The sequence below is a fragment of the Lepisosteus platostomus genome, chromosome 26 (genome assembly GCF_059453375.1).
Source record: "Lepisosteus platostomus isolate fLepPlt1 chromosome 26, fLepPlt1.hap1, whole genome shotgun sequence".
Lineage (NCBI taxonomy): Eukaryota > Metazoa > Chordata > Actinopteri > Semionotiformes > Lepisosteidae > Lepisosteus > Lepisosteus platostomus.
Genome location: NC_142636.1, coordinates 8,201,190 through 8,218,998, shown reverse-complemented (window position 1 = coordinate 8,218,998; position 17,809 = coordinate 8,201,190). Strand labels below are relative to the sequence as shown.

The 17,809-nt window shown below is 49.4% G+C and overlaps 1 protein-coding gene across 4 annotated transcripts; it reads right to left on the bottom strand.

Annotated features, from left to right (window-relative positions):
• Positions 1 to 10,098: 10,098 nt before the first annotated feature.
• nudt17 (nudix (nucleoside diphosphate linked moiety X)-type motif 17) lies at positions 10,099 to 16,882 on the bottom strand. 4 transcript variants are annotated; one of them, XM_088620670.1, is made up of 8 exons: positions 16,180 to 16,882; positions 15,871 to 15,915; positions 14,707 to 14,890; positions 14,361 to 14,386; positions 13,142 to 13,234; positions 11,846 to 11,944; positions 11,609 to 11,745; positions 10,099 to 10,650 (listed from the first exon to the last, which is right to left on the bottom strand). In XM_088620670.1, the coding sequence occupies exons 1-8, from the start codon at positions 16,252 to 16,254 to the stop codon at positions 10,476 to 10,478; spliced, it is 834 nt and encodes a 277-aa protein (XP_088476796.1). In that variant the 5' UTR covers positions 16,255 to 16,882; the 3' UTR covers positions 10,099 to 10,475. The 4 variants fall into 4 exon arrangements, with proteins under 4 accessions (XP_088476796.1, XP_088476795.1, XP_088476798.1 ...); XM_088620669.1 differs by having other exon boundaries at positions 15,793 to 15,915; positions 16,180 to 16,880; XM_088620671.1 differs by lacking the exon at positions 10,099 to 10,650 and adding an exon at positions 10,657 to 10,853 and having other exon boundaries at positions 15,793 to 15,915.
• Between the last annotated feature and the right edge of the window lie 927 nt (positions 16,883 to 17,809).

Below are 17,809 nucleotides of genomic sequence, written 5' to 3'. Positions count from 1 at the left end.
GTAACAGGGACTAGACCCCATGGAGGACTATAGCCTCAGGTCCTCGGCCCAGATCGGAATCTCGAGGATCAGAGTCACATGCTCCTCACGTTGTAGACTCACCAGGCAATTCGTTATGGTTTGGAAATATTTATCATGCTACAACTTTCATCTGGTACGACTGCCTTCAGTTTGGGTTACCCTGAACTGGGGTTATTGGGGTGCAGCACTGAGCTGTGTCCCCCAGCTTGTGATAGATCTGAGCTGAGAAGGCGATGGTCCAACATGCTGGTGCCTAATATTTTGGCCGGTGACTGTTCGAGTACGCAATTTGTCTTCCCAATGGCGATGAAGCTAACATCCACTTGACTCAAAGAGGACGTTGATGTGTGCCTCACCAGGACTCTCCCGCATGGTGCAATTTTGACTTGTTTTCAGGCGACTGGTTTTGTCAGCCCACTCCGATTCAGCCAGCACAGTGTTTAACTTGTGCACAAACAGGCTTACCAGACAATCACGTGGCAACATCGTGGAATGGCTGTAACGCAGTACAGTAATGTTGTGGGAATGCAAAGCCGTCCACACCACAGGGCATGTTGGCGAAACATCATTTTCATTGTTGTTGCAGCCCAGATAGATTGGAAACACTACGCTGCTGTAGCCTTGATATAAACCTGTCTCAGGTTTATGTTGTGATGTGACATGTCGATGCTCTCATTCAGCAACATTGCAAAAACATTATGAACATGAAATTCCTCCTGACCTTTCAGCAACATTTGGAACTGCTTTTCTCGTATTGTCGGGGACAGGGAAAGGATAGCCAGGATATCACAGTAGCTTTTGAGGGGGAAACGTTCTGCTTGAGATGGAAGGAAGAAGAGTCGGGTTAAGGCACTGTTGCAGGGCCTGACAGGGAAGATCACACCCGTGATCTGCTCATGTAGCAGGTAATGGACACCCTGCTGCCTGACAAATAAAATAACCTACTGACCGAATACTAAATTTTAAAATCTCACCATTTAGACTGAGGTTAAAAATGTATCTCCCTTAAAGGCATCCTGGATTGCTAGAAGCTGACAAACAGATTCTTAATAAAAAAGGCATAGCCAAATGACCCCACATCGCATTTTACCCTTAACTTTTAACATGACATTGAGCAGGGTCAAGCCAGCAGATCCTTCTGTCCTGCGCTGTCTCATCTCTTCGTCCGATTGGTGCATGCCATCTGCCAGGTGCATCATGGTACTTGTAGTCCTGTGAGAGAGGGACAGCTGAAGTCAGTTGTGATCCATTTGTCCCACAATGTCACTCTGTGCCAACCTGACACCTTCCAGTTAGGACCTCTTTGCCTGAACCCTGCATTGGGGGGGGGGTAAGGCATGTTGATGATGTCAAATTTTGTATAAAAAAAGAAAATCAACTTATAATTTGTTTTTTATAAAAAGTTGCATCTCAATAAAATTTTACCAGAAAACCAATTTTCTATTCCGCTTCTGTTTTGCACAGGTGATGTTAAAATGTTGTGCCCATGCAATGTTGTGCTGTTTATTCATTTACACTTCACATGTTCTGGGGCACAGAGCCCATGGGAGTTTGGGTAGATGAGATAACATATAACTTTATTGTCCACCCAAAAGGGGGGAAATTTGTGTTTGGCATCACCCTACAACACAACAAAAAAACAAACAGCACAACATACAATAAATTCACATTAAAAATACACAACAGTCTTAGAAATGCAACAATACTCATACATACATCTTACTGTGCCCATATTACACTGTCTTTACACTAATCCAATTACTTCTTACAGGAAATGGTCACTAAGCTGCATTTAATATACCAACTGCACAAGGAACAAAGGATTTCTTGTAGACATTTTTCTTGGCCACAGGCTTTCTAAACCCCCCCCGTAGGCACCAGCTGGAAATGGAAATAAGAGTTTGGGAGGGGTTACGAATAAGCTGATCTTTCTATTGAAGTGCAGTATAATACAGCTCTTGAAGCCATTCCTGAGGTCAGCCAATTATTTTATTAGCAGTATTAACAAATCTAGCTTTTAGTCGTAATACTGCAGCTACCACACCACAAACAGAAAACAAGAAAGCTTGAAGAGACTAACAGACGTTCCCTGCATACCACAACATGATACCAAAAGTAATTAAGCTTTCTGCTAAACCCTCTCAGGAAGCTCAAACTCTTTCAGCTTCCCGATCAAAAATAAAAGCTGAAGAGCCTTCTTAAAAGCTGGTATTCTCTGCACAGGTTGCATGTTTATCTATTAGTGTTCCTGGGTACTGTGTGTGAAACACTCAACAACCTCTACATGCTGAGTAATAAGGGACAGGTTCAAAATCGAATGTATTTCTGGCGCCAGGTTTTGTCAACACTAATGTGAAGCCTGCTTGACTGTCACCACCCTTCTAGTTTACTCATCTGGCCAAAGTAATTCTCCACCTCTTCTCAATCATTCCCAGTAAACACTCCCACTATGGCCATATCACCTGCGTGCTTTACCAGATTAACAGACGTTCCCTGCGTTTTCATTAGCCAAGCAGTAAAGTTGACAAAACCCAGCACTGGGGACCACCAGTATTCAAAACCATTTCGTTGTTTGCTACATTTTTAAAACGCAGGCCTCTGTGGGCTCTGTTGCTGTTACCTGAGGACAGAGGGCAGACTCACTGACATGTAGCAGCATCGGTAGCAGAAGGAGCCAGGAGAGACGCCAAGCGAAGTCCTGGCTCTTTTAATAGTCATCCTTCCCAACTGTATTCCTCCGACTGAGCAGGTCTCAACGAGTCTGTCTTCTGAGGAATGGCCGAGGCGACGATTTCCATATGGCATGCTCCTTCAGTTCTGCCACAGGAGGGCACAGGAACATTGACACTAGTGTTGAGTGGGGTTGAGCTGATCAGCTCAGGGGGCTATCACAAGGAATCTTCGGGTTCCAGGTGACTGCAGACTGCCCAGCAGGACTCAGCGGGAATCTTAACAGAATAGCAGCTTGGGAAAAGGCAGCGGCTCTTCAATCATATTCAATTAATTATAATTGTAAGGAAACAAACACCAGCAACAACAGACCCCCCACCTGGTAGGAACACAAGCAGGATCTTGCTGTTTGCCGTTGACACCAAGCTCATTACAAGCCTGAGCCGAGGAGCCGGAGCAGATTAAAAGCCTCTTTCGCTGCACTGGTTCAACTGAACAGGAGAAGGTTATTTCCGCCCGGAAAGGGCAGGAAAAAGAAACACAAGGTTTCAGCCCTGTTCGGGTGTGAGGGAGAGAGGGGAAAGCAGCAGACACGTCAATCAGGAGCACAAAAAGAGGAGAAGGGGGGAGCAATGGGGAAATGAGCTCCGTTGAGCAGCTGGGATGATTTTGCATTTTCTTGTTCTGAGAGGGATTTTTTTTTGTCCCAATAGGAAGAGGATGTTGATGCGCATCGTGTTTTAAATGCAGTCTGTGACCTGGGAGCACCGCTGTCTTAATCCAAGACTACACACATGCCAACCCCCGCCACTTGCAGACTGAAGCCCCCACTGTTTTCTACATGGGGGAGCCCCTTGGCACCCCAAACCTGAGTGTAGGGAACAGAGGGCTGACTACTGCAACCACCCCACCCCAGTGACGCTGCAATCTCACAGGCATCCAGAGAAACCGATCACTCCAGGGGTGGGACAGCTGGACACCCTAGTCAACTACAAACTCCTGCATCCTCCGGTCCGCCTCTTGGGGGCGCAATCAGCTCAGACCGGAGCCTGCAAGGCGAGTCTCTAAACTGTGCTCCGAACTGATGCCTTTCCGGAAACTGCAGATCTTCCTGGGGATTCTGAGCAGCGGAAGAGCTTGGTGGTTTTTTTGGAAAGCGTGCAGTCACAGAGGAAAATAATAATAATAATAATTGCTTACACTTATATAGCGCTTTTCTGGGCACTCCACTCAAAGCGCTTTAGAGGTAATGGGGATCCCCACCACCACCACCAATGTGCAGCCCCACCTGAACAGGTCAAAATGAACAGGTCCAAAAAATGCCTCCCAGGAGGAAATCAATTTGCTGCCTCACAGCAAAGAAATAGGCCGTGTGCCGAGAGTGATGGGAGTGATGGCCTTTCCCCCCCCCAATGCAGTCCCAAAGCTTTTCAGTATGTTTAACCCTTTGCTCGCATGTCTGCCTACCACCGAATGGATTTCCCCCAACATCGCCGAATGCCTGCTAGTGGGATTTCTTCTCAAAGAAGCAAAGAGGTGTAGAATTCCTAACGAGGCTCTTGACAAGGCGAGGCGAGGCGGGGAGGGGAGGGTTGGTTTGTTCGTGATGTTTTTCTGGGTGACAGATACTTACTGGGAACAGGGGCTAGCTGCGTAATGCCCAAGCATTGCAAAACAACATTCCTCCGACTGTCCCCACCACACAAACACCATTGCTTAATGCAACTGCCTTCCCATTTAGGAGAATGTTCCATACCTCTCCACCACACCCGAAATAAATGGAATTTAAGAGAAAACAAACCCACAGCCACCAGTATCGCCCCATGGGAACCAGTGTGCTGTGTGTGGACCTGTGGTGGTGTAAGGAGGGTGGGGGAACTCTGATAAGCTCAATGAGTCATCGCAAAATAATCCGCTTTATTTTCCCTGTGGAGAAGAATGCGAGGAGATGTTTGAACACAAAACGTAAAGTGTATCAGTGGGCAGAGTTACCGCAGATGGCAGGATTGAAGACAACGTGGTGCGTCAGCTGTCCTTAAACTGATGCGCAGTGCAGAACTGCAGCACAAGCCAAAACATACTGGTCATAAAAAAATAAAACTGGGCATTTTTCTTTTATGCCGTGTGAGTCCAGTGGGAGTGGAAGAAGAATTTGGAAATGAAGGCTTGTCACCCAGAAGTGATTCAATACAAAGGCTGAATAATTAATATTAAATAATAATAATAACAACTTCATTTTATACAGCCCCCTTTAAAGGTGGCTTCTCAAAGCACTTAAATAAACTGCATCAACACCCTGGAAACCCTGAGGCAGAACATTGAGGTGCTCAAGACTCTCTAAGGCACTGAGCAATTCAACCCAAGCGCATCTTCATGACCAACAGCAACCCAACGATCTTGGGGGCACAGGAGAATTTAAATTTAGGACCATACCAGAGGAAAAGCTGGAACCATGTCTTAACACCGAGAGTTGTGGGAGCATGAAATCATCGCCTTTTGGGTACAATCTTTCTCATATGCCACCAGCTACATCGCCCTGTGACTCACATCTGGCTGCCCACTGAAGCTCAGCAGGTGTGAGGCTGGCCAGTACCTGGATGGGAGACTCTAGGAGGTGCTCACCTTGCAGTCTGTGTGGGTCCCAACGCCCCTGTATAAAGACGGGGACACTACACTCTACAAAAAAGGTGCTGCCCTTCAGATGAGACTAAAAACCCAGACTCTAACCTAACTCTCGATGGTCATTAAAAATCTCAAGAGTGTTTCTCAAAAAGAGTGTGGGTGTTACCCCGGTGTCCTGGCCAAATCTCCCCCTGATGAAAGGCTCCCAGCTATCAGCAGGACAGGGGAATACTAGAATGCAGGATAAACAGGTTCCAGGGAATGATCTGGAGGGAAAAGAAATTAATTTCAACGTTGCTACCATGCTTCTAGAAATAGCAATGGTGATAGAGTGATACAGACAAGACACTTCAAACCACACCTGAGATATGTTCTGGTGTTTGAGCTTGACACTTTGAACTATATGATTGGATCTCCTTGGAGAACAATAAACCAGAGGTGTAAATAAAGAATAACGTCAGGTGAACTCAACACGGTGAACTCAACACGTAACCTCTGTTTACAAAAGGAGTAACCAAACAATGGCCAGGCATGCTGGGTTTCATTTACTGAGAGATTAAACTTGCCTTGCTGGGAAAGCCGAAGGAAGATTAGAGTGACGTCATACGTTCAATAAAGGGATTAACCACACAGGTGTGAAAGAAATGTGTGAGTCTGGTTCAGAAAACCAGAAGAGAATTTAAGAGCTTGAGAAAAGTCCCAGGCACGTACAGTATCCACTCAGCCCATGTGTCTCATTCAGCAGCATGGTGGTGCAGTAGTTAGTGGACCAGGGACAGATTCCCACACCAGCGGAGCAGGGCAAAACTGCTTTCGATAAAAGTCTAATAAAACATGAACGATGACAAGTTATAAACCCTAAAATGCATGAGATTCCTGAAGAAAAATAGACACTATTTCACTTTTTGAAAATAGAATCGACAGGTGCCTCAAAATGTAACTTGCAGTCCAGAACAGTCCTTAAATACTTTGATTTACCACCCATCTCCACTGATTCACTGCTGAGGCAGCACTGAGTGGGAGCCATTTGTACATTGAACAAAGAGTAAGGGAGACAATACAGGGAACCAGTGATATAATACAGCCTACAGTCAAAGCATTACTGACTCTTACTGTTCGAGTTCTGCCTGTCAGGAAATTAGTAACCCAGCTGACCAGATCAAAAATCAGATAATGGCTTGGTTGCCGGGAAATAGGCTTGAGTACAATACGAGCATATTTGTCAGATATCAGATCAATATCAGATATCAGCATCTGATCTTTGTGTGTGGTTATCCCCTAATCCATAAAGCCTATTAACAAAGGCCTGGTGGTGGCGGCTCTATGGCTAAGGATCTGCGCCTGTGACTGGAAGGCTGTGGGCTCAGATCCTGCGGCTGGCAGAGAAATCCTACTCCCTTGGGCCCCTGAGCAAGGCCCTTAACCCTAACTGAGCTGCTCCAGGGGTGCTGTACAATGGCTGACCCTGTGCTCTGACCCCAAGCTTCTCTCCCTGTCTGTGTCTCCATGGAGAAAAGCTGGGGTATGCGAAAAGATGAATTCCTAATGCAAGAAATTGTATAGGGCTAATAAAGAAATATTATTATTATTAATGCAGTTTCAAAACCCAGGGGACCTGGCTGCTTTGTGCTTCGTGCTGTAATGTAACACTGTTTATCGATGGCGAAGTGGGGGCGATCAGTGCCTGCGGTATCAGGTCACCTCTGTCAACACAGACGGGTGCAGCAGGTGCCCCTGATCACTAGGGGGGGCTGGTGATATAAAACACGGCACCGCACACCTGGCCAGGAGCACACCTCCCTTCCTAGGGACCGGGCACGGACTCAGTCAAAATCACCCCAGAAAACAAGGAGGGGGGCTGAAGTAGCTTTCCAAGATTCTGCCTGGGGGCTAATGGATCCCAAACCCAGACCTGCCCAGCAAGCTGAGAAAGAAAGAGGCACGCTGGTTGTAAGACTTACCTCCCATTTCCAGCATTTCATTCTAGAGAAGCCAGACAGCTACCAAACGTGTAAGAAAGAAAATAATACCAGTGGAGGCCACACAACCCAGTTAGCTGTTTTGGTTACTAGTTGTAGCAGCTGGTGTTGACTTCAACATGGCTGAGCGACTTGGTCTGGGCCCCCACCACTCTTTGTGTAAAGTTGTGCCCCCCCCCCGATACTGCTGTATCATAACTGCAGTGTCACAGGCAAACTGTCTTCAGAGTCTACTCTCCGCTTTGTTGTAGAAACAGGCAGTCCGAGGCGGAAAGAGATCATCTCTAAATGACTCTATAAAAAAGCCTTTGAACAATGTTTGGGCCAATTAAATTGCTCATTCATCAGCTGCTACTTTTCTCACAGTGAAGCTTGGCAGAGCTTGTGCTGCACTAAGACCATCCAGGTAAAGCAGAACCAAGACTGGAGAAATATTAGTAACAATATTATTAAACTAATGTGATCACAAACTGTTTCAGAACTCAATGAAGCGGTATCAGCTTCGTCACATTAAAGCAAGTCAAAAAGGACAATGTGTCCAACTGTGGCTTGGCTACCGGACCTACTGTGCACGTTGCTTAGGCTGTGCATTATTTTATCAAGACCAATGAAAACATCCACCTTTCCTGTAGAATTGATGTATTGGGCTCCATCCTGAAAACCTTCCAGGGACAACTTCTTTCGGAAAGCCATTCCCCTACTTAGCTTGTCAGAGAACTGTCATCTAGCAAGAAGTCTGACACAAAGAACATTTAAAAAGGCATCACAAAATTAAAGTTTGAATACCTGAATAAGACTAAGTAAATGTGGACCAGTAAAACCAGGGGACAACTACGATGGTGGTGGACGGAGCCAACCAGTGCCACAGTACGATGACAGAGGACACTGTGGTTTAAGAGGTGTCCATCAAAGGTGGTGTTCAACCAATGGCCCGCTGACTTGGTCATTAAAAACACCACGGTGTTCCATTCCACCCCAGGTTTGCACAGTCAGGAGAAAAGGATGGGCTTGAACACCTGAACACCACTACACAAAGGGCGGTGGGTGTCTGAAACAAGCTGCCCCTCCCAGGTGCGTTTCTGAAGCGAACTCAAATAAAAATACCATCAGCCTCATGAGCAAAAGGGACCGATTGCCTGTAGCCATTGTGTGCTTTTGTTACCCTGATAAACAAAACGAGAAACACACCGCTGTGTTGTTCACCCAATAGGCCCTTATCTGTAGGAAAATTGCTGTGCAAAGCTGAGCTGCAAAACAGATCAGTGTTTGGCCTGCAACCCATCGCATTAACAGACTGCCATTGTTTGATCAAGTGGCCATACGCCCATATAGCGCGCGTAGCGCACACCTGGGCAATAGGGAGCTAAGGGCAGAATCACGTGGGGCCCTAAAAATCCCCATGCACACCTGCAAGCAGCTCTGTGGGCCTGCCTGGCACACCCCGCGTTTTGCATTATCATCTGATTCTCACGCTAATCTAAAGCACACAGGTCCGTGACTGACAAAGACACCCCTCACTGAGTGGAACGCAAGAGCTGTGGGAAAAGTACATTGCCTGCAACAGGAGCCCACTTGCTGAGACCCGGCAAATTGTAAAAACTCTAGAATAAACACTTCATATCAGAAAAAAAAACCTCATCTACTCCAATGTGATTATTCCTGCTTGATATGAGTGCTTGAGGTCCCACAAGGTCCTGGCTCTGAGCATCCTGGAGTCATTGTGTTATTCCAACCGATCAATTACCGGCTGGTTACTGAACCGATATATTGATTGACTCAAACCTCTGCAAGTTTTTTTTTCCCTATTCCAAGGTTGGAGGTTGTTAGTTAATTAAGAAATGCACTAGTTAAGTAGCAATCACCAACACGTTAAACGGAATACAACTGGTTAAGACAATTAAGGGATGGATTGTGTAACGGAGAGCTCAGCAGGAATGAAGGCCAGCAGAAAAACCAGCCGTGTTACCGGTGGACCAGTAGGTGGCGCTCTTGTCTCCACCTTTCTACAAATGACATCTTAAATCAAGGTCTTAATTACTCGGCCGTTAAAGATTCCATGGCTCTGTGCATGAAAGACAGGGTGCCCACACCTGCGTCCTGGCCTGAAGTTTCCCCCCTAATTCAGCTGGGGAAGCAGGTTTGTCCACCCGATCAGTAGGGAGCAGTGGGGCTGCTGAGTGTCACCCAGCCATGGCCTCCACAGCCCCAGGATCCTCTGGGATAAAAATCACTACTAAATCACCACTTAAAGGCGCTGACTCATGGGCAGTGTGGTGGTTCTGTGGCTCAGGATCTGCACCTGGGGCTGGAAGGCTGCTGGTTCGTCGCCCGCAGCCGGCAGAGGAATCCTACTCCGGTGGGCCCCTGAGCAAGGCCAACTGGTCCAGGGGTGCCGTATAAATGTCTGACCCTGCGCTCTGACCCCCAGCTTCTCTCTCCTCCTCTGTGTGTCTCATGGAGAGCAAGCTGGGGTCTGTGAAGACAAATTCCAAATACAAGAAATTGTATATGGCCAATAAAGCGATCTTAAATCTTATCACCCTCAATCCCTCGAAGGCATGAGCGATAACATTTACAGAGCTATGGTACAGTGCAGTGGTGTCGTACACTGGGCTGCAGTGCCCCCTATTGGATCTCACAGAGTACTGCAGCCTGATCAAACAACAAAGCCCAAGTGGAGCCGGCAGAAATTTTAACCAGAAAGAGATGAAACGATGTAACATTTGATAACGTTGAGGGCAGGTTTATGTGGCTACGGAATACACGCTCAGATAGCCTACAACCAGATCAATAGCAGGAGCCATCCTTTCGTTACCAGTTTCATTTCATTTTTAATGGTTTCTTAATTCCCCCCAGTCGGATCGTTTTTTAAATGCACACACAACAGTCTCTTGAACATCTAAATACAAACTTGCAGCCATCTTCCTCTGAGGTTTCATGAAACAAAAAAAGAAAATTCCAGATGGTTTCTCACAGAAAAAAAAAAGTTCTTTTTTTTCCCAGGAACCATAAATGTTGGTGGGTAAGAATTCACATGAGCTTGCCCTGAACGCCGAGGTCAGGGTGTGCCGCCGGAATCTCACAGGCCTGTCCCGTCACGAGAGAGACTGCTCACGTGACCCACAGGTGCTCCAAACTGGTTTTTCAGCACCACCGAGCCCCTCGGATGTTGGGGAGCCCTGGTCAGCTGGCTGGGGGCTCGTCTCCCCCCAGGGTGTCGAGCCACAGCTCCAGAGCGAACTTAGTGCCGGTGCTGACCCGCTCCAGGTCCCCGCCCTGCGCGGGCGCCCGGCTCAGCAGCACCGCTGTGGACAGAGTGGACCCGATGAGCTCCCCCACGCTGGACACCTCCCAGACCCTGGAACACAGAGCACACACACGGAAACCACAGTGACGCCCCGAAACTTTACCCTCTCCCACTGGGAGCAGGACGGAGAAGAGCGACCCGCCTCATCCCCAAGAACTGAATCTCTTTAGTCCTGAACTGGGAGGAGTAGGAGGAGGCTCCGAGGGCACTGGAAATCCGGGATGCGGTCACACGTGGGGTGTCAGGTAGGATGTCTGGGTTTCGGAATACAAAACACTCCCTTTTGTCAGTGGTGCTTCAGTGCACTTCTCTCCAAGTCCTGCCTCGCCTTTGGCTGCTGTCTGTCTATGGTTCAACAGCCCTGCACTGCCCCTCACTATATATAGCCAGCAGCTACATCACCCTGCAGCTCCCAGCTGGCAGCCCACTGGAGCAGGTGTTAGTGAGGCACTCACCCTGCCGTCTGTGTGGGTACTAATGCCCCAGTATAGTGACGGGGACACACTGTATATACTGCATATACTGTAGAAAAGGTGCTGTCCTTCCGATGAGATGTAAAACTGAGGTCCTGACTCTCTGTGGTCATTACAAATCTCAGGGTGTTTCTTGAAAAGAGTAGGGGTGTTACCCCGGTGTCTTGGCCCAATTTCCCCCTGGTCTTTACCAGTCATGGCCTCCTAATAACCTCCATCTCTGAACTGGATTCATCACTCTGCTCTCCTCCCCACTGAGAGCTGGTGTGGGGGGGGCGGACTGGAGCATCATCCAGGTGGGGCTGCACACTGGTGGTGCTGGAGGGGATCCCCATGACCTGTAAAGCGCTTTGAGGGGAGTGTCCAGAAAAGTGCTGTAGAAGTGTGAGGAATTATTGTTATTATTTACTGCACTGGAGTCATCATGGCAGACAAGGAAACAGGCCTGGTTCTGCCTCCCTGGGAGAACCCATGAAGCACACGCAGACACAAACACACAAGCTTTGCAGACGCACACTCCAGCAGGGGCTTCATACCTGACTGTCGGGGGCAGGTGGGCCGGCAGCTGCCCCAGGCCATCTGCCCCGTCCACAGAGGCCACGATGGCCCTGGCCAGCACAGCGTCCAGCCACACACAGCCGCTGACCTCCTGGGGTTCAGGCCTCAGTCTCGCCTGAGGGAGACAGACAGAGCGGTTCAGGGTTCGGGGACAGAGCGAGCCCGCACCCATCGAGCTGTGATGGGCCAGGAGGAAACACCTGGCCGAGACTCACCTGGAGCTGCAGGTGCGTGCGACAGCTGCGCAGGAGCAGGTAGGTGACGATGTGGTGTCGCTGTGGCAACCCCCTGGTCAGCATGGGTGGGTACACGGACTGGAGTGATTTGGGGGAGGGGGGGGGGTTTGAGACAAACAGCACAAGATAACACAGAGAATCAGCACTGCTGAGTTATCACCTACACGCCTGTTTTCTGATCACCTCGGAGCGGATCCCAGTCGTGATTCCTGCTCTCTCCACCCCTCAATGCTCCCTCCTACCTCTAGTCCCTCGTCTCTCCCGACTCCCGCTTGCTGCTCGGCGACTGTCCCCCCTGGCTCCTGCCTCTCTATCTGGTCCTAGTCCTCAAGCACACAGCCTCCTGCAGACATCAGCACCTGAACACTCCCGCCTCGGCCCCACTGCCTCTCTGCTCCTCTTCAGTGCCCATCTTATCTCACCGCACCAGTGACCCCTGATCACTGTGGGCCCCAGCACCCTGTGGGCTCTGGTACTCTGTGGGCCCCAGCACCCTGTGGGCTCTGGTACTCTGTGGGCCCCTGTACCCTGTGGGCCCCGGCACCCTGTGGGCTCTGGTACTCTGTGGGCCCCAGCACCCTGTCAGGCCTGGTACCCTGTGGGCCCCTGTACCCTGTGGGCTCTGGTACTCTGTGGGCCCCTGTACCCTGTGGACTCTGGTACTCTGTGGGCCCCAGCACCCTGTGGGCTCTGGTACTCTGTGGGCCCCTGTACCCTGTGGGCTCTGGTACCCTGTGGGCCCCAGCACCTTGTCAGGCCTGGTACCCTGTGGGCCCCAGTACCCTGTCAGGCCTGGTACCCTGCACTGCTTGGCACCTCCTTCATGTTATTACACTGAAGCCAGGATTACCACCACTCTAATTTCTCACGCTACCCCGTCATCCAGCTGTTTGATTATTCTCTGCACATTCTACATATATTATTCAAGAGCATTTATTCTACACCTGTACTGTATGTCTAATTTGCTAGGGCATGTTCCAAGACAAGCTTTAATTAAACCACACTGCTTACTGCACAGAGCGAGAGCCGACAATGAAACTGCTGTGCCTCACTGGTTCATTGGTTCTGTCCTGGAATCACTTAAAAGCTTTCGCTAATTGGCCTTAGAGAAATCCATTACATTCATTCAGAGCACCGATTGCAGTGACAAAGCTGCAGGATCTGCATGGAGGTCGAGCCCCTTTCAGCTCACGAGAGATGCAGAACTCCTCATCTTCATCAGTTGCCGACGCCACCCTCTGCTTCCTTCCTCTCCCTCCCGGTGCGCCCACCTACCTCCCACAGTCCCAGCAGCCTGCAGGAAAACTCGTCCGGGCCCAGCCACAGTCCCGTCTCCTCTCCCAGCTCCCTCAGCCCCGCGTCCAGCAGCTGCAAGAGGTGCACACAGCCCCTGCCGTCAGCTGCTTTCTCTTCAGGTTTTCTGTCTGTCTTCCGAGACCGGTTCTTAAAGCTCGGGTCACAAACGTCATTGACGGCAGAGAAAAATTGGACAAATTCCGAACTGAGCACAAAGTCGTGAACGTTGTGAAAGTACTGTAAGTCGCCATGTCCTTGCAAAGCCCTGGTTCACAAGAACTGTGACGTGAAGCAGCCCTTCCTGCTCACTAGTCACTCTAATGACTAGCGTACTGTGATGTCCGAGCAAGTAAGTACAGGCTGCGCAGCACATATTTCACCGCAGAAATGTTCCAGCATGACCTGCAGGCAGAGTTAACAAAGAATTTCCATTTATCAGCAAAACCGTCTCAAAGTCAAGAGCAATATTCCTCTTGGATTAATGGAGATGTTTTCACAAGCCTGCTTGTTTACAGTGTAACAGGGCTGCTTCGCCTCAGCGGAGGTTTTATTGCCTCATTCTGAATCACAGAACATGACAGCAATATGGCTCGGCGCATACCTGGACATTAAATCTATTTTTTTGATGTAAGAGGCTAGGAGGTTTTACAAGTTACTAGGAACATTTGATGTTTTATTGTGGTTTGAAATGCTGTCAACAATGTTGATTCTTTCTAACCCTGAAACATAAAAATAGATCATAAACCGCAAATCATCAATCTTCTAACCACTTCTTTCAAGTCAGGATCAAAGTGGAGCCGGAGTCTATCCCAGCAAGCAACGGGACGCCAGTCCGACGCAGGGCAGACAGAGACAGACACGGACACGGACACGATCACAGCAGGGCCAATGTGATCAAAAACCATTTCACCTACGAGCATCTCTTTGGACTGTGGGAGGAACTGGAGGAAACCCCCTGGGACCAGTGAAGAACATGCAAACTCCACACAGACAGCACCCCAGGCCCAGAACTGAATTCCTGGCTTCAGCGCTGTGAGACAGCAATGCCGGCCACTGCCCCACCCAGCCGCCCCCGATTAAAAAAATTGCGGAGCAGGAGAGAGAAAATCTGCATTCATCTTATCAAGCGAAAGGGGGGCGGCTGGGCTGTATCGATGCTGCCAACAGGACGGCTATGATCACACACAAAAGCCTTTACCTTCTCACCCAGCTCCACATGGCCGCCTGAAAGACAGAGAGAACAGCGCTCAGTCCAGCTGGGCACAGGGGCACCCCTCCTCCTGGGTTTTCTTCTGATTGTTACAGTGTGTGGATTTTGTTTTTGATATTAGGTGTAGAGAACAATATACAAGCACGAGCTGGAAGGATCGCACAGTCTCCACGCAAGATACAAACTCACAACCTCCCTGCCCAGAAGGGGATACTCCCACTGCAGATGAAAAGCTCTTACATATATGCCATTCCTGCTCGCAGCCAGCAGGGGGCAGATGCTGAAACAGTAGGGGGCAGTCAGTCTGTGCCAGCTGTGCCATGCTGTTCCCTACCTGGGGGCACCCAGATGTTGGGGAAGATGGTAAGAGGGGCTGCCCGCCGGGTCAGCAGGGTCTTCCGATCGGCAGTCTGCAGCAGGACGGCCACGCCCACGTCCACCCCCCGGGCCTGGACATCCGACGGGAGGGATGCGGCCTCGGCGGCGGAGAGGCGCTTGAAGGGGCAGAACGGAGCTCTCTGGAGAGAAAGAGGGCATCTGTTGCATGCTCCCACAACCCTTTGTGTAAAGAAGTGCCACCTGGTCTCAGTTTTAAGTGGAAGTACATTTAAAACCAAGAGCAGGAGGCACCACTTTACGCAAAGGGTGGGGGGAGTGTGGAACAAGCAGGCCAGCCATGTTGAAGAAGCTGATATCCTGGCTTACCCCAGGAAACATCTGGATGAGATCCTGGGATCAATTAACTGCTAACTACTAGATGGGCCAGATCTCATTTGTAAACTTATGTTCATATTTGGATATTCAGATCTGGGGTTCCGAACAACAAGGTAAACAGATGTCTTTGCCTTTTCTTAAAAACCCGTTGAATCAGACCCCTGATTCCTTTCTTCTGCACAAGTGTGTGCGTGAGACCTCCCACCCTTTCTACGTGCCGCCCAGTGTAGCTGTCGTCTTTTGGAAAATACAGAAGTGTGCTCACAATGATCAATCGATGAGCTTTATTCCTTGATTTTCTTTTGTATTTGCTGTCCAGCTTTCCCAATCAAGCCATCCACGTCAAACTGCTATCCTTAAGGATGGATAGCGTTGGATTGGGCCAAGATAATGACACAGAGCACAGCTGGGAAGAGCTCCTTGTCCACACTGGGCTGGTGAATCTGTTTCACTCACACTTTTATACAGCACAATGCTCATCGATCAAGGACCTGACAGCTGCTCTTTCTGCCAGAAGACGACCCAGATCTGGAAATCTACAGTTTGACCCAAACACTGCTTACTAACCGGGCGACTCCTTTCCTCATTCGGCATCCCAGCCCTAGAACTGGGCTTCGCTCTCCGAGTGTCATTAAGAGGGAAAAGGACGGTCTGTTAGCCTGATTTCCTTCTCTGTCCCCGACCCAAAGGCGGGAGAGCCACTGACCCGGAGAAGGACCCGGCTGGCCCCCTCTCTCTCCCCCGCCGACAGCACGAAGTGCTGGCCCTCCAGAGAGCAGCTCACCTCCACCTGGTCGGCATGGCAACCCGAGAGCGCGCCCGTGATGCTCTGGGAGACACGAGGAGGAGAGAAAGGGAACATTACAGAAGGGGGGGGGGGGGGATTGGAGAAATAGGGAGCATTTGCAAGCGGTACCATATTTTTGTCCTAAAAATTTACCCTAAATTAATTGGCTCCAACCATCTTTTTACACATCTTCCTGAATCCTCACGTTTAATTACTGCAGTTGAGCCCAGCCTTCTAATCGTCTATGCCGAGATGTGCACCGCAGCAGTTTTGCAGGAATGACCCGAGGCGCCCGGGGTTACACACCTGAACGAACCGGGCGCACTGGGGCAGGCGGTTCCCTTCCGCCAGGTAGACCAGGACTCTCTTCGCGCTCGCCATCGCCCCCTGCTGGCAGCACAACACGTGTTTTTTTTCCGCCCCAGGAGATCACAACAGATTCGGTCCCGGCTGCCGAACAGAACCCCACCGCTGCACTGCGATTCCTGCTTCTGGGACCCAGCAGAATGAGTCCGGAACCTACCGGTGGGTCCAGTACAAGTGTGAACGCAAACCGCCACACGGAGGCTCCAGTGAAGACTGCCCCGGTGCTATCCCGCAGCGCCCCCAGACCCCAAATGCACCGATATTTTTGCCAAACGCCTGTGATGTATCGTCGCAATTCCCAGAATAACTCTCTGATATTTTAAATAACACCAGCCCTTACTTCAGAAGAGGGCTGAGTGCAACGAATGTGCTCATTGCAGACCTTATACGATCACGTCGACTAGCAAGGCGCTATTTTAAATGCCGTGCAAAAACAAATATTCTGCAGCACACATTTGGACAGACCACATTTCTAGACGCTCTAATTCGGGATGGGAGGTCACGTTTTCCGAATAATCCATTGACACCCCCCCTCTTCTGCTGCGTTAATTCCTCAGGAGTTACAGAAGAAATTTGCACTCGGGCTCAACGCACAGGAACCAAGTCGGCGTCGCTTCCTGGTTCCTGTCGGCGATAAGGGATTCGTGTAGGAAACAGCGACCTCTGCCGTCCGCCTGGGGAATAGACGAGTTAAATGAACAGCAGCTCATATTTGACATTCCCGGCCGGCCCCCATTGACTGTCCAGCTGAGTCTCACAGCGACCCGGAGCCGTGCTGGACTCAGCGTCTACTCGCACGCTCATGTTAATGCAGAGATGATCTCTGGGCTTCTTCGGAGTGAGAGGAAAATACATTTAAAAAGGAGGACAGCGGGCACTTTAATCTTTTTACAGGCGGGGCTGCGGAGTCTACAACAATCCTCCCAGCTGTATTCAGAGCTGATACCCTCTGGCAGGAGTGTCTGGGTACTGGTCCTGAAGAGCCCCAGTTAAATTAAGTCATTTATAGGTCATTTAAAATGAAAAACTTCATAATCCTCAGGCCTCAAGGACCCGAGTTCTCTCAAATGAACAGACAGCTTGCTTGATTCATCAGTAGCTCACAGGGGTTGCTAGATTTAAGAAACAGGTGACCTATCAGACTCTGGACCAGGGCTCCCCAAGACCTGGGCTGAGTACCCCTGTAAGTACGTGGCTGCGTCAGCATGCGTAGGCTGCAAAGGAACAAGTAAAGGTTTAGTCCATGCTAGAAAGAAAACAGACACAACGTTTCAGCTGTGGAGCCTTCTTTGTGTCCACAAGATGCTCTGCAGCCAAAACGTTGTGTCTGTTTTCTTTCCCGCATCGAATAAACCTTCACTTGTTCCTATTGGAACATGTGAAACTACACTTTAATAGTAAAAGGGAATTTTGTCTAAGGGAGCAAATTCTTATGAGGATTAATATGAGGGCTCAAAGTAGTGACAAGTGACAAATGACAAATGCCTAGACTGTGATTGACAGTATATTGGGTAGCCAATCATTGACTGATTGAAATTGACTGAAAAGCACTTCTTGGTCAGCCAATCAC